Source organism: Periplaneta americana, chromosome 4 (genome assembly GCF_040183065.1).
Source record: "Periplaneta americana isolate PAMFEO1 chromosome 4, P.americana_PAMFEO1_priV1, whole genome shotgun sequence".
In the NCBI taxonomy this organism is placed as follows: domain Eukaryota; kingdom Metazoa; phylum Arthropoda; class Insecta; order Blattodea; family Blattidae; genus Periplaneta; species Periplaneta americana.
In genome coordinates this window covers 31,904,647-31,921,540 of record NC_091120.1, presented here as the reverse complement: position 1 = coordinate 31,921,540, position 16,894 = coordinate 31,904,647, and the positions used below count along the sequence as shown (strand labels likewise).

At 35.4% G+C, this 16,894-nt stretch overlaps 1 protein-coding gene across 1 annotated transcript in view; it reads right to left on the bottom strand.

Annotated features, from left to right (window-relative positions):
- LOC138698783 (uncharacterized) overlaps positions 1-16,833 on the bottom strand; it is a 42,929-nt gene extending 26,096 nt beyond the window's left edge. The window contains exons 1-2 of the mRNA XM_069825007.1: positions 15,916-16,833; positions 4,872-5,136 (exon numbers count right to left, since the gene is read on the bottom strand). Coding sequence (XP_069681108.1) covers positions 4,872-5,136; positions 15,916-16,558 — 908 coding nt within the window. The 5' untranslated portion in view covers positions 16,559-16,833. The remainder of the gene's footprint in view (positions 1-4,871; positions 5,137-15,915) is intronic.
- Positions 16,834-16,894: the final 61 nt, after the last annotated feature.

Below are 16,894 nucleotides of genomic sequence, written 5' to 3'. Positions count from 1 at the left end.
AGGGTATGAACAAAATATTACAGGGATTAACAGAACACGGACCTTTTTTGCGACGTTGTTTCGGATAAGCCTGATTTCTGTCAACCGAAATTCGGTTAAGTGGGGTTTAACTGTATATGCGAAAATTTTGTATAGAGAATTTTAACGTTTTCAGCATTTCTAGAATTTTCCCTTTGTTCACCCGTTCGACTGTTCATTTGTCGTCTTTATTTATTCATTTAAGACACATTCAGGATTCAAGATTAATTAGTTTAGTGAGAGATGAATAATACTGATACAAATATACATAGTTACAAAAATGCCAGCAAAATACCAGTACTTAAGGTCACTATCCTGAGCAAGAGTAATCCATATTCCAACTCCCCCAAATCCATTTTGATATTATCCTCTCATCTACGTCTCAGTCTCCCCAAAAGTATTTTCTCTTCAAGTCTTCCAACTAACACTCTATATGCATTTCTGAATCACCTATACGTGCTACATGCCCTGACCATCTCAAACGTCTGGATTTAATGTTTCTAATTAACCTATGTAAAGTGACACAATGCGTGCAGTTCTGCGTTGTGTAACTTCCTCCATTCTCCTGTAACTTCATTCCTCTTAGCCCCAAATATTTTCCTAAGAACCTTACTCTCAAACATCCTTAACGTCTGTTCCTCTCAAAGTGACAGTCCAAGTTTCACAACCATACAGAACAACCGGTAATATAACTTTTATAAATTCTAACTTTCATGTTTTTTAAGAGCAGACTGAATTATAAAAACTTCTCAACCGAATAGTAACAGGCATTTCCCATGTTTATTCTGCGTAATTTCCTCCCGAGTGTCATTTATATTTGTTACTGTTGCTTCAAGGTATTTCAATTTTTACACCTCTTCAAAGGATAAATTTCCAACTTTTATAATTTCCATTTCGTATTGTGTTCTGGTCACGAGACATAATCATATACTTTGTCTTTTCGGGATTTATTTCCAAACCTACCTCATTACTTGCTTCAAGTAAAATTGCCGTGTTTTCCCTAATAGTTTGTGGATTTTCTTCTAACATATTCACAGAGGAAATTCTCTTCAAAGTATGTGACTGGTTCTCAGTCAATAGATTAGTATTAAATTGTAACAAAACTAACATAATTCAATTTAAATCATGTCCAAATTCAATGTCGAAAATTTCTAGCGCAATAATTAATAATAGATCCCTATTAGAAACAACAACAACTAAATTTCTTGGCTTAAAAATCGATAATGTGTTAAATTGGAAAAATCATATTAAAGAAATTACCCCCAAACTAAATTCAGCTTGTTTTGCTATTAGATCTATGCAAAAGATATTAAATATCAATACCTTAAAAACAATATACTTTGCATACTTCCACTCGGTAATGGGTTTTGGAATAATATTCTGGGGAAATTCCACAGATAGTTACAATATATTTCTATTACAAAAAAGAGTAATTAGAACAATAGTAGGTGCCAAATCTAGGGAATCGTGTAGGACTATTTTCAAAAAAACTACAAATAATGCCCATGGCTTGTCAGTGTATCTTTTCATTAATAACCTTCCTCGTATGTAATCGTGAAAACTTTATAACTAATTCAACAGTTCATAGCATAAATACACGTCAAAAAAATTACTTCCATACTCCATCGGCAAGTCTATCGTGGTATCAGAAAGGAGTGTGTTATATGGCAGTAAAAATTTTTAATAGTCTCCCTAACGATATAAAAAATGAAACTCAAAACAAAATTATTTAGGGCCAAATTAAAGAAGTACCTAATTTCTCACGCCTTCTATTCTGTAGGTGAATTCATGACATTCAATAACACTTCATGAAATTGATACTAAAACTTTGTGTTGTACTAATAGACTATATTGTAAATCTCTTCTGTATATATTTCATCTAGACTGTGACTATAAATTAAGATTTTATAATAGTATTAAGTTTTTGGCTTGTTCCATATTCTAGCTGTAAGCATGTATGAATACCATGGAATGTTAATAAATACAATACAATACATCATCCAGATAAACATAGCAGATGTAACACGTTCTATTAACTTTCCCTATGCAATGTATCTTGTCAGTTGAAATAATAAAAAGTAAATAAGTTCAATTCTGAACCCTCTCTGTTTTCCTAGACTTTCCTAATGGCATATTCTAGAGCAAAGTTTAAAATGTGAAGGTGATATTATTATTATTATTATTATTATTATTATTATTATTATTATTATTATTATTATTATTTTCATATTTATCGTTATGCTTCGTAAAAATGATTATTTTTTACTTATGCAGGGATGCCATTCTCGCAGATAGGCTACATACCGGTACTGACTCTCAATAAAATCTGTCTTATGGTTTAGGAGAAATCGTTGTAAATACAGACGATCGTGAACGACTTTTCGGGTATCAAAGATGCTGAAAAGATTAATTTCCGTGAAAATTTACAACTTTATTTGTGCAACATCACAATACCTTGTCTCTTTACCTCGTAAAATTTTAAATTAAAAACCACAGTTGGTTCTCAGTGGCGGCTCGTAGTCAAATGTCCAGGGCAGGCAAAATTTACAGAACATTTCTATGTAATTCCCGCGATTCAGTGAAAGCTCGCTTTCATCATGCACCCCGAAAACTTAACTGTTGCTTACATAACAATACTATTACATCAGTCAACCGTCTCATAATTTGTCGGTTTTTTTCTAGTTTATTGTTATACTGCTGTCTTGCAACCCTTGTTGTTCAGACAACATTTCCGAAATTGGATTCAAATTCTTTTGAAGTCTCTTTAGATTTACCGAGTTACAGATATGATCTGATTCCAAGTACCTTCTTTAGATGACAATAACAAACATGGCCAACAGTACAGCCTAGCTTCAACTTCACTTCCTGTTAGCCATTTGTGTTTTATACCATACTTACTTACAAATGGCTTATAAGGAACCCGCAAGTTCATTGCCGCCCTCACATAAGCCCGCCATCGGTCCCTATCCTGAGCAAGATTAATCCAGTCTCTATCATCATATCCCACCTCTCTCAAATCCATTTTAATAATATCCTCCCATCTACGTCTCGGCCTTCCCAAAGGTCTTTTTCCCTTCGGCCTCCCAACTAACACTCTATATGCATTTCTGGATTTGCCCATACGTGCTACATGCCCTGCCCATTTCAAACGTTTGAATCTAATGCTCCTAATTATGTGAGGTGAAGAATACAATGCATGCAGTTCTGTGTTGTATAACTGTCTCCATTCTCCTGTAACTTCATCCCTCTTAGCCCCAAATATTTTCCTAAGAACCTTATTCTCAAACACCTTAACCTATGTTCCTCTCTCAAAGTAAGAGTCCAAGTTTCACAACCATACAGAACAACCGGTAATATAACTGTTTTATAAATTCTAACTTTCAGATTTTTTGACAGCAGACTAGATGACAAAAGCTTCTCAACTGAATAATAACACGCATTTCCCATATTTATTCTACGTTTAATTTTCTCCCGAGTATCGTTTATATTTGTTACTGTTGCTCCAAGATATTTGAATTTTTCCACCTCTTCGAAGGATAAATCTCCAATTTTTATATTTCCATTTCATAGAGTGTTTCATACCATGAAGGATTAAATTTTCTGACTTTATGAACAATAGAGCTTAATGCAGGAGTGGGTCCAAAATACTTCTCTTTTCAATGTCATTACGACGCGAAAATGGACAATGTAACAGTTCACTTATTATATCAGTCATTATAATATAATATTATTGTTGTTATAAATGAGGGGTTGGAAAGCAATGGTGGATTGTTAATGTTTAGGTGAGGGGTTTGGACTTTTTCCATTGCTGGTTGTCACAATCAAAAAATTAAGACAACGTTTCGAAGGGTGGTTCTCCCTTCGTCTTCAGGTGAAAGGAAGTAGGGAAGAGAAAAAACCTATTAAGACACAACGTTTCGAAGGGTGGTTCTCCCTTCGTCTTCAGGTGGAAGGAAGTAGGGAAGAGAAAAAAACACCCTTTGAAACGTTGTGTCTTAATTTTTTGATTGTGACAACCAGCAATGGAAAAAGTCCAAATCCCTCACCTAAACATTAATATTATTGTTATCACTTACATTAACTATAAATCACTAAATATACAGAACATTAATATATAGTACGTACTTGCAAAAATCACATTTTCTAAAATACACTGTTTAAAAACAACACATATTTTAAAACACATTGTTTAAAAACTGTTATTGTACTCGTAACAGACTACGTTCCAACTTGTGAAACTTTCAAACAGAAATTTCGCACATCGTAGGTGTTCGATAATGCTCGTGGGTTCTCGTTAGGGTAGGCAGAATTCAAGCGCGCTGGCTTAAGCAATGAACGCATGCGCTAAGAAAGCATTTAGAATAGCGATCTCTTTTAATGCTTACTGCAGGGCCAGATTTGAAGTTACGTGGAAGGTCGGCTAACTTCGCTACTGCCTACCTTCAGACGCATTGTGATCTGCCAGTGGGATAAATCGAACTGCTAGTAGTAAGCAACGTCCAAGTAACCCTCAAAAAATCCCATTCATAGTTAATTGAAGAATTTCTAAGAAGCCAGACAAGAGTATATAATTATAATTATATAAGGTTTTCCAAATGTGTTGGGGTAGGCTTAGCCTACCCTGCCTGCCCTGAGGAGCCGCCTCTGTTGGTTCTCATTTAGTAACCTTTTAAAATATGAATTTCGAAGTATCATGATCAAGCGACTTTTCGTCCTTCGCAATGTAGTCAACACCAAGTACAAAGAGAATATTAAAAAATTGTTTCTATAAAAAGTGCAAGATTTCCATGCTGAAAAAGAATCTGCAAAATAGGATACAGTATGCAGTGAATTATATGTTTTACGGTACTTACGAGATCCAGTGGTATATTCCTGATACTGTAAGTTCTCCATTCTCTTGAAGAGCTTGTTCAATAAGCTCGGTGTATGTAAATGGAGGTTTCTTGGGCCCAGAATAACGATTTGCATGGTTCGGTTTCTGCTGCTGAGTGGTTTGAAGTTTTCTGATGTTAACGTTAGAATCTGAAAGAAACAGCCGACCACACCGGGCTGAATTCTTTGTCCTTTTCACGCCATGAGTCCCCATGCAGATCTCAGATCTTTGGACTTTATAATCACCTTCACAAACAGAATATTAATATAAAAATCACCATTATCACAATATCAACTGATTAGCCCATGGAATTTATACATGGAATTGCGAAAACATATATGAGTAGCTTAATATCAAAGGCGTACATCTGACCTCAGATCGAAATTTAGATAGCTGTGGATTTTTATACAATTTTTCATGCTCTTTCCAGTTATAGTGAAACCACATGCAAACTCTAACACTACATTTATAAAATAAATTGTGTTAAATATTACAAAGAACACTGTGAAACAAAAAATTGCCTCTAGATCAAAACTACGGAGAAGACAGATGTCCGTCTTTGATATTAAACTACTCATATTGTTTTAGAGTGTGACCTCTTTAGATGGTGAGGAAGTAATCAATGTTGGCTTACCCAAAAGAGGTTTATGTCGTATTTCTTCCATTGCTGTTAAATACAGAACACACTGATCTATATCAAACTTTCAAATAAACATTGTAACTTGTCTTTAGGTCAAATAGACTTATGGCCGGTTTTTCCAAGTATTGTTTGAAAATTTAACGACTGTTAAACTCTAAACAGTTTGTTAATTAATAAAATTGTATGTTTTCAACACCAGTTTGGTTTAACAGTTTGTTAATTTTAAATGTAGGATATCAGTCAGTTAACTCATTTAACAGTTAGTTAAATATGGTCGATATCTCCACAGCTGTTCGAACAGAAGTTGCGAAATTAATATTTTGTGTCTCTCTGTAGGGAATGTTTAGCATATGACTGGTAATATAACATTTAAAAAATACTTTGGACTGTTTAAATACATCAGTGTTATTTTATTTCTTTCGTATTTCGTATCCATAATAGCATTGAGGAAATATAACCTTACTTTGTAATTATTAGGCCTATTCAGCACGTCACCTACAACTTTCATTTGTCAACTGTTTGTTTATGGAGCGTGGCCTACTATAACAGGTTGTCATTTTATGCAAGTTTCATGACTCACTCTATAATGTAGAATATAAGATTAATTTTAGCCAATCAAAAATTGTCTTACATGTGTAGAATCATTACCAACTGCTGTTGAGTAGTGCTAACAGACGTTATAGTTAAGTGTTGGTTATCTTAAACAAAATTATGTTGAACAAACATCAGCAAATATCAACTTCAGTGGAAGGGTCATCTCGAACGAATGAATCGATGCAGAATTCCAAAAGCACTGCTTCATTACCATCCATATGGCAAAAGATCTCTAGGCCGTCCAAAGAAGAGATGGACTGAAAATTCTAGTTTGAGACCGTAACAGGCCACTTGGCCTAATACTTGTTAGGAAGATGATGATGATGATGATGATGTTGAACAAATGGAAAATACATTAACAAAGCGTTAAAAATAAACAGACTGTTAATTTAACATTCTTTAAGCAAAATTAAACATTACTTGGACAAACCGGCCATTATCAATTTACGAAGTTTCTTTTCACCTAAAAGCGAAGTTAATCCGACTTTCGAAATGTTGTAGGCTTATGTTTTATATTTTTTAGCAATGGGAAAAAATTCAACCTATTTTCACTCGTTTTTTAGTGAGACAGTTTACATTGTTATATATTTCTAATACTCTGCATATTTTCGATATTTTTCAAGCTTCCGTAAATATCTTAAACTAATGTTATAAATGTTATATGAGTGATAAAATAACTGTACCCATACAAATTTAAGTTGTTGATGAACTACTATGTTATTTAAATTAAATAAACAACTTAACTGTGTTAATATTTAAATTGTGTTGTTATTTTAGCTGATTGACTAGTTTCGATGCAATTTCCATCATCCTCTGAATTCTAGTAAGTTCCCGCGCTGTCTTCTGGCATCATGTTATGGTGAAATAACTTAATAGTTCATCAGTTATATAACTATATGAGTGTTAAAGAGTGTCATCAAGAACGAAGGATTTATACAACTTCCTACAGCCACACATTTTACTGACATTTCATTATCTGAGTGAAATCAGCTTATCAAAAACTCTTTTATGGTATATTTTAGGCACATTTTCGATCGATGATTTGTAGGCCTATGTGAAATCAAGACACAAAATTATTCGTACATGACTCTACCGTTATTAGCAAATTAAGGGATCTCCATCAATTATTCAGTTTTGAAATGTATGTTCATTAGAAAACTAACAGTATCTCATTGCTTAAAAATTTGTATTCTATTGTTTTTATAGGTCATGATTCCTTCGAATTTAAATTACCTATGTTTTATTTAACGACACTCGCAACTGTCGAGGTTATATCAGCGTTGGTATGCCGGAATTTTATCCCGCAGGAGTTCTTTTACATGCCAGTAAATCTACTGACACGAGCCTGTCGCATTTAAGCACGCTTAAATGCCATCGTCTTGGACCGGGATCGAACCCGCAACTTCGGGCACAGAAGGGCAGCACTCTACCAACTGCACCACCCAGGCCAACGATTCCTTCAAAAGCCGAATGATCATTGCATGGGCTTTCCACGCCGGAAACCCGGGTCCAGATCCCAGCAAATATTAAGAGAAATTATATATGGTAGACAAAGGCGATAAGATGTTCATTGTAAGATTAAAACTAAAATTTATAAAAATATGATAAGACCGGTGTTGATTTATGGAGCGGAGACTTGGACTCTGACAAAAAGAGAGAAAATTCTCTGGGAACTTTCGAAAGAAAGATCTTAAGAAGAATATATGGAGCGATTAAAGAGGAAGGAATATGGAGAAGAAGGTTTAACCAAGAATTATACCAGTTATACGAAGAACCAGATATAGTGGCGATTATAAAAGCAGAAAGGATAAGATGGCTTGGTCATTCATGAGAATGGGTGAAGACGAATTAATAGCCAAAAAGCTGCTTTTTAATGAAACTGGAGGGATAAGGAAAAAGGGAAGACCTAAGCTCAGATGGTTTGATGGCGTGACAGATGACTTGGTGGCATTGGGAGTGAGAAATTGGAGGAGGAAGGCACAGGAAAGACAAACATGGAAAAGAATTGTTGAGGACGCCAAGGCCCATGTGTGGCTGTAGTGCGGAGATGATGATGATGATGATGACAAAGGTGATGCTGGGGCAGGATTTCTCTGGATACTTCCGTTCTCTATGCCATAATTCCATTACGTCTCCATATCTATCATCTCTATCACTAATCCAAAACCTAGTGTGCGGTATTAAATTCCAAGAGATCAATTTCATGATTTTCTACCGGAGGGGGGGGGGGGAGGAGATAATAGGACCAGTAATTATATGACCCCTGGAGTTGTCAGGCAGACAGGTCAAGTGTGTGTGTGTGTGTGTGCGTGCGTTTGTGTGTGAAATACAAAGACTGCGCGCAAGCGTACGCATATGTGCGTGACAAAATTAGATATTTAACACAGATTAAATTATAAATCATGTTATACATTCATTCACATTAATCAATGGCTTGACAGCCCATTGTAGGCCTTGGGCATCTTGAGAAGATTTCGCAATTCAACACTGAACAGAATAAAGTCTAATTCATCTTCCTCGAGTACAGTTTCACAGAAGAAACTTTGCCGATTGACCCTCTACCGTCCTATACTAATTGGTTGTCATAAATAAATGTCTTTCTTACTGCGGTAGAAAAGCTGACACTTACCCTTCATCTCCACATGGAGAGAAAGTTGCCACAACTATGAATGAACTGAAAGAACAGTAATTGAGCGGTCGAGGGTCACTAGAAATGTGACAACTGTGCAGCGTGTGAATGGGAGTGGCCAGAGCTGTTTGGGTAGGAAGTAATAAATATATTAAGTGAGAGTTCGAAGAAGTCACGGAACTGTACACGAGGGATTTGTACAAACTATACACATATGACGCAACACGTAGCAGGACTTCCAACGAAGAAAATATGGACGTCACATTAACAACGGACAAACATCCATGCTTCGAGCTTACGGTGGTAGCCTTCGCACAGCATCAAAGCTGCGTGCGTTAATGTTACGAGTACATTAAGTTATTATTGTTGTTGTTTAGTCAACTGTCGGAATACATGTTTGAACCTCATAAGTAACACCAATAAGGCATCACTCATGGGGTGGGGTGGCCAGTTCCTTTCCCCCTCCAATGCATACATAGCCGATTAGCTACATATTCCACTTATACTTTATATCATTAAAAGTTTAAATATCCGTATGGTTTGTTTTGAAATATCACCTTGAAGTATAAATTATTATTATTATTATTATTATTATTATTATTATTACTATTGATTTCTGCATTTACGCTTATGATTTAACAGTAGCAATAAAAGGTACCGGTACGATACGTCCCGCGCCGTAGCGTCGGGGTCTAAGGTCAATATTAGGACACGTCTGTTATTAATTTTTTTCAGAGTACACTAGATGAAATCGAAACAAATAGCCTATGCCAATAACTCTTTTGTTACCTATCTTTAATTTGCTAACTATGCCAGAATAAATAAATAAATAAACAAGTGAGTAAGTAACTAAATAAGCAAGTAACTAAGTAATTACCACAATAACAGACATTTTAAAATGTACGGTAATAATTCAAACTTTGAAAGTCATAATTTTATAAAGATTCTAGGCGTAATATTATAGTAGAAAAAACAAAAACATCATTGTGTTGGACAAACAATGCAATTTGGTTTTTAGAAAACATTCAGAATATGTTGGCCGTTAACACCAATAGTTCCCAGTGGCGTAGCATGAAATTTTGAGCAGGGGAAGCTAACTCAAGTTGTCTTTCATGCAATATGAGAAAACGTATTACAAAAATACAGTCTTAAAATAAATAGTAGTCAATTTCAAGTCAACAGTCGAAGATTGGTTGGAACATCGTAAGTAACACCAATAAGGCATGACCTCAAATGATACATAGTAAAATATGATTTCACGGTTTACACATATCTCTTAACAAATAGACACGTATACGTATACCATTAGCTCACTCCCTGTCATACTTAGAGAAATCACAATATTAGTATCATTACGTAAGTATGCGTCTGTCTTTTGGTTGTGTCCTTCATTGACAGCAAGGGAATCGGTCATTTGTCTTTTAAATCACACTTTTGTTCGTAAGTCAGTCTTGATAATACAATTGTCCTAAAAAAAAAAATTCAAGTAAATTAGTGCCAGGAACTGTTATTTCACTCATTATTTATTATATCAGCCACAATGCACACTAACAATTCAACTGAACACAACTGACGAAAAGGGATAACTCGGAAACTACTTATTTTAAATGTTAAAGCTAACTTCTTGTTGCCTTGCGACGGGTAGTTTAGTTAGAAAGGATGGAAAATCTGCGGGGTGCATTACACAGAAGAAACCGGTCTGCTTGGAAGCTGGTGTGTGCAGGCTTCTTGTTTACTGCTGCATCACAAATCATCCTGAGCTGCCGCATCACAATATTTAACGCGTAAATAAAAATTCTATTAAAATTAATAAATAATTTTCTCCATAAACTGCCGGTTTATTATGAAATTATTATTAACTGGGGAAGCTAAGCTTTTTAGCTTACATTGACGCTACGCCACTGATAGTTCCAGTTTCTTTCAGTTACGGTAAGATTGTTGGGAGTGGCACGAAAACTCGTTCTTTAAAGGTAACTCAACAACTAAAAGTCGGCCGGTCTCAGATCTGGAGATCTTGGAGGCCATAGTGTTGGAAAGTGTCTATTGGTGACACGATCGCCAAAGATATATGTAATTAATATTGCTTTACGGAGGTGTAGATATGGTGCAGTGTACCATCTTGCATGAAGGTTATGTTTTACAGACACTACTAATTCCATAATAATTATTTCAACTTATTTCATTACTTATCTGAAGCACCACAGCAGTGGTTTTTCAGATTTATTATTAACAACAAAATCAGTTTTCTCAAACCTTCTGATTAAATCCCCGTAATTACTAATGGAACACGGTCCTTCTCATAAATTGTTAAATGTTTTTAATTTTCCCTGATCATGAAAAAGACTCCTATTGCCTTTAATTAAGATGAAGTTAAATAAATACTGCACAGAATATTTCAGTACCTGCCTATTTTTTTCAATGATCAATTTTAATTTAAGTAAACTTATAAGTCTGCCTCGAGACATTGTGAGGAAAGGCAAGTTTAAAAATCGCTACGTTTAGTGTGTGCAATTGTGTTTGTGTGTGCGCGAAAGGAAATACATTATAGTCCTTTGACCAGGTATTTGGGAATTTTGTGTAAATGTTGCTTCCGCCGATGATAATCAGAAAACCTAGCCTTCTATCCAAAACCAAAATTGCAGCGTTGAATTCGACAAGATTTCAGCAACTCCGGGGGTCTATGACATTAGAAGTCTATGCAATTGCTCTTCGGGAAACAGAGCGTCAATCATTTGACCATAATAGAGAATGGATTAATCTTGCATAGGATAGGGACCGATGGCGGGCTTATGTGAGGGCGGCAGTGAACCTCCAGCTTCCTTAAAAGCCATAAGTAAGTAAGTTAAGTGTTCGCGTAGGCTTCCGCGGCTGGTGTACATGGTGTGTGGATAAGCTTCAGGGCTTCTACCGCGTTGTCTTGGTGTTATTGGCTGACGTTTCGACTGCTGTGTTGTGGTCATCTTATCCAACAACTGCTCTGAAGATGACCACAACACAGCGGTCGAAACGTCAGCCAGTAACACCAAGACAACGCGGTAGAAGCCCTGAAGCTTATCCACATACCAAGTAAGTAAGTTGTTGTTTAGTCAACTGTCTGAAGACAGATCTGAACCTCACAAAGGATACCAAGAAGGCACCACTTATGAGGCAACTAGTCCAGGAGATAATGGGGTAGAATGGCCAGTTCTTTTCCCTCTGCATTACATAAATCGCCGACCAGCTACATATTACACTAGTCAGTCGTCAGGTGCATTTATTATTATTATTATTATTATTATTATTATTATTATTATTATTATTATTATTAAGTAATAATACGAACGTGAACATTAATAATAAGAAGTGATTACGTGCACAGAACAATAATTAATAACACAGTTAATTACAGATCTAGATTTATCATAACATAAAATCATGAAAAAGGAATATTAACAATAATTACTATAACCTACTTCTGTTGATCCTGATATAATATTTACTCTACGTGTGCTAGATTATAAAATCCAACCTGCAGCATTTATGCCTTTCTTAATAAATATCTTTATGCTCGACCATGCCGAAATGTAGTAATTATACACCTGGTAGCAGTCCTTTAATGCATGTCATTAAAGTACACCTACTCATTAAAGTACAGGTGTTCAGCCAATCACAACTCAGCTTACAGGTGTTCAGCCAATGACAAGTCAGCTTTGTACCGTTATAAAACCGCAAGTATCGATTATTCTCGGATATGCAATCGCAAGAGAATTTGCGAAAAGTCACGGAGGCTGGAAATCCAATACTATCGCCGAAGATTATGTTCTGTTACTATAATAATTAGCGTTAATTGTAAATAATATTCAAATAAATTCAATTTGTCATCTCGTTTTTCAATGTCGAATTCAATAATCAAAGTTATATCAAGTTTAACGGGATTACATCAAGGTCAATGACATTATTGTTCCTCGGAAAAAATCAATACTTTCGCGTCTGCGCACATCTCACAATTCACGACCTAGAACGAGGTCACTTCCGATCTTGTCAGATACAAATAAAATGTATACATCTGAATAATTTCAAGTTAGAAATATGGTCGAGCACAAAATGTCGTATGAAACTCGCCTATAATGGTAATTAAGAAGCGAGTATGGATGTTTATGAGCTTCTTAATTACTATCATTATAGGCTCGTTGCATAATGTACTATAAACGGCTTGTATCACGTATCTTATGTAGTCTTTTTAAGTTTAATACTTTAGTGAATACGATTTCGACTTGAGGCATAATTTCGAGTTAAACGATTACTGTAATACTCTGAACATATACTTTTACGGCCATAAATGAGCATTGTTTTATTTAACAATTTCGTAAGTGATTAACCTAAAATCAAAATAAACATTTCAGGGCCGACTTGATGTAAAGCATCCTTTGTGTTGTTCTTTAATAATAGCTTTAAATTAACTGCATTATGTCTACATATTTTATGCATCCTTACCAGATAACTTGCCTCGTAAAATTAATCTAAAATAATTCCTTCAGTGTAGTATTATAATATAATAATATGCCATTAAACACTCACTGTTAATATTTTCCCCCCACAGTAATAAAAGAGGTTACGCCTCGATGATCACCGCAACTAAGGAAGCGAAGTACCATATGTCATGTCGGAAGTGTCTGTGCCGCTAATATTATCCAGGGAAAGTACTCTGTTTTTATGCTGCTGGTCCACGATAAAATACCATACCAATTTTTACTCCATTTGTAAATTGTAGGCCTAAATTACATTTTATTTAACGAAGCTCGCAACTTACAACTTACAAATGGCTTTTAAGGAACCCGGAGGTTCATTGCCACCCTCACATAAGCCCGCCATCGATCCCTATCCTGTGCAAGATTAATCCAGTCTCTATCATCATATCCCACCTCCCTCAAATCCATTTTAATATTATCCTCCCATCTACGTCTCGGCCTCCCCAAAAATACAAAAAATCTGATCAGTAGTCGATCTATTACGCCTAAAACCACACTGATGATCCCCAATAATTTCATCTACATATGGAGTTAAACTTCTCAAAAGAATATTGGACAAAATTTTGTACGACGTTAACAAAAGTGATATTCCTCGAAAGTTACTACAGTTAGTCCTTAAAAATAGGTACAATTATGGACTCCTCTCATTGCCTTGGTACAATTTCCTTTTCCCAAATAGCAAGTACAAGCTTATAAATTTCACTGGATAATGCAGCGTCATCGATGTGCCGGAATTTTGTTCCGCAGGAGTTCCTGTACAGGCCAGTAAATCTACTGAAATGAACCTGTCGCAATTAAGCACACTTAAATGCCATCGACCTGAACCAGGATCGAACCCGCAACCCTGGGCATAGAAGGCCAGCACTCTACCGATTGCGCCATCCACGTCGACTACTCCATTTGTATTGTATTTTTGATCCAGGGGAAATTCTCATCTTTTAGGAAAATATCTTTTATTCACAGATTTGTATTATTTGTGGTCCAGGCGAAATACTCGCCTTTAACGCAAAAAAAAAAAAGACTAAAGAATTGCCTCGAATTGAACAATTTACCCTATGCATTGTGAGGATAAATGAAGTTTTACGTAGTTTCTGCGTAAATAGTCTACTACCGGTAATACAGCCTACCACGAGGACTCTTAACAGAGCCTTTTAAGGTAGGAAGAGGTCTAAGCATTATCGTTATCAGCATTGTTGTTTAATATCATACTAGAAAAAGTAGTAGGAAATGTTGCCTTGAATCCAAATGGAACAGTTTTCAATAGATCAATATAATACCTAGCATACGCTGATGATATTGGGACGATCGTTGAGAGCGATCAAAGAAGTAACAATGAAATAAAAAAAACTCAACAAAAGCTGGTCTAAAGATAAACGAAGTTAAAACAAAATATAATTATGGAGGTTGGTGGAATAAAGAGTACGGTACAGCCTTAATAACAACAAATAATGACATAGGAAAGGAAATAAAGTCAAAAATAGCTGCTGGAAATAGATGGTATTATGGTCTGCAACCTATTTTCAGATCTAGAGCGCTCTGTAAGCAAGGAAGTTAAAATAAAAATATATAAAACCAAGTATTGTAACTTATGGAAGCGAAACATGGACCATTACTCAAGGGGATGCTTTAAGATTAAACACCTGGAAAAGGAAGATTTTACGTAAAATATATGGACCTGCTATGCAATACGGAACATGGAGAGTAAGATCAAAATGATCAATTAAGATTTGGGTTTAGTTGCGGACATTGAGATGAAGAGATTGGAATGGGTGGGACATGCAGGCCTAAGGATGAGTGACGCTTAATGGGGAAAAAAGAAGAGACGGTATCATGACCAAGAACAAGATGGATTGATGAAATAGAAGAGGATTTGGGAAGTCTTGAAGTTAAGAGTTGGAGAAAGAAGGCTGAGGACAGGAAAGAATGGGCTACAGTTACAAAGGAGGCTAAAGTTCTCAGAGACCCTTAACGCCCAGGAGTAAGTAATGTAGGTACCTAAAAGAAGTGTCAGATATTTTACAATGCATCTCTTACTGAAATAACGCGAGTTTTAATAACTGCATTATTTTAGTTGCATTTTCAAGTTCATGAACAGTGTATTAAGAACATATTAAATTTATGATACGTACTACAATATTTTCATAAAAGAATAAATTCACATTACCAATCCTATCACTAATACCGCAGTAGTCAGTCCTTCGTTACAACCGATGTTTTGCAATTCGTACGTAAGTTATTCGTGCACTTATTCATAAAAAATTTGATTGGTTAGGCCTACATTGTTTTTAAATTTTCACGTATAGCATTATAATTATTTACAGAGACTGTGGCTCATTGTTATGAGAACTCTAGGAAGAATTACTCGGGTAATAGACCATAATTATTATAGTTAATTGTTATTATGCATATTATTATGAAATTAATGAAGTTAAAAATTAATAACAATGATTTTAGTTCAGAGCACAGAACAATAAGAAAACAACAGTATTTGTAAATAATTACTGTAATGGATTAAAATTAAATATATTTATGATAAAAACCAGCAGAGCAACCATAGGCCTATTAATATTTCCATTAATCGTGCTGATTTCTTCTCGTTACATGCCCAACATGAAATGAGGTAGTAGCGTAAATTAAAATCGTTGTCACTTACCTTCACAAACAGAGCCTTCTTTCTCTCTTCCTTGGTAATTGTGGTCGTGTCCGATTTCATCTGCGTTAAACAATGAATCGACTTTAAAATTTATAAGCCACGAAAGGTTTTCATCACAATTATTTTCTGAGTCGTTTGTACGTCTGGAATCTGTATCAGACATTGTGAATGGAGTTGATTCGCCACTTGTGCTGTGAGAATCAGTAGAAAATTCAAGATCGGATTCCATAAATGTAGCCCGTTGAGTGCATTGTTTAAATATACTGTTCTCATCTTCTATACTGATTTCTGTCCCACTGCTTTCACTCCAAGGAACACAAAACTCATTCACAACATCTAGATCCTGTAAATCTACGCTATGCATCTCAGCAATAATTGAAGGAATCGTTTGGCTTGTATCCCACTTCCCATTAACGACAACTACTTCGAGTCTTGTTTGAAGACCACCATTATTCAAATTACATTCATTTTCTTCTGTATTTCGTCTTTTAGCACACGCATTTCCATCTTTGTTGTCCATTGATTCCAGCTCCTCACTGTATAGTTTTCTCTTCGCTCGTGGTGCGATCTTCCTATCTGAACCCCCAGTCTTGAACACAATAATTTCAGAATTCATATTTTCTTCAATTCTGAGTCCTATCATTTCACATAATATGCTAATAGTAATGGTTCACTTCTCATTGTAACGTACCGGTATTAAATGTTACTACTTTGATTGTCACGAAGTATATTTCAAGGCGCTTTTAGCTTTACTATAATAAAATGTATAGCCCTCGCATTGAGGCAGTTAATAAGCTATTCGAGTTAAACACACGCTTGTCAATCTTTAAATTAGTGATAAAATCCTGAATAAAATTTTATTCGCGACAAATGTTCAATCACAGAACTCTATTCTACTTTTGAACTAGTGTTCTACGCTTGTCGTAAGCTTGATTGATAATGCAGCAGACGACGTAAGACACGAACGCAACAATGTTAT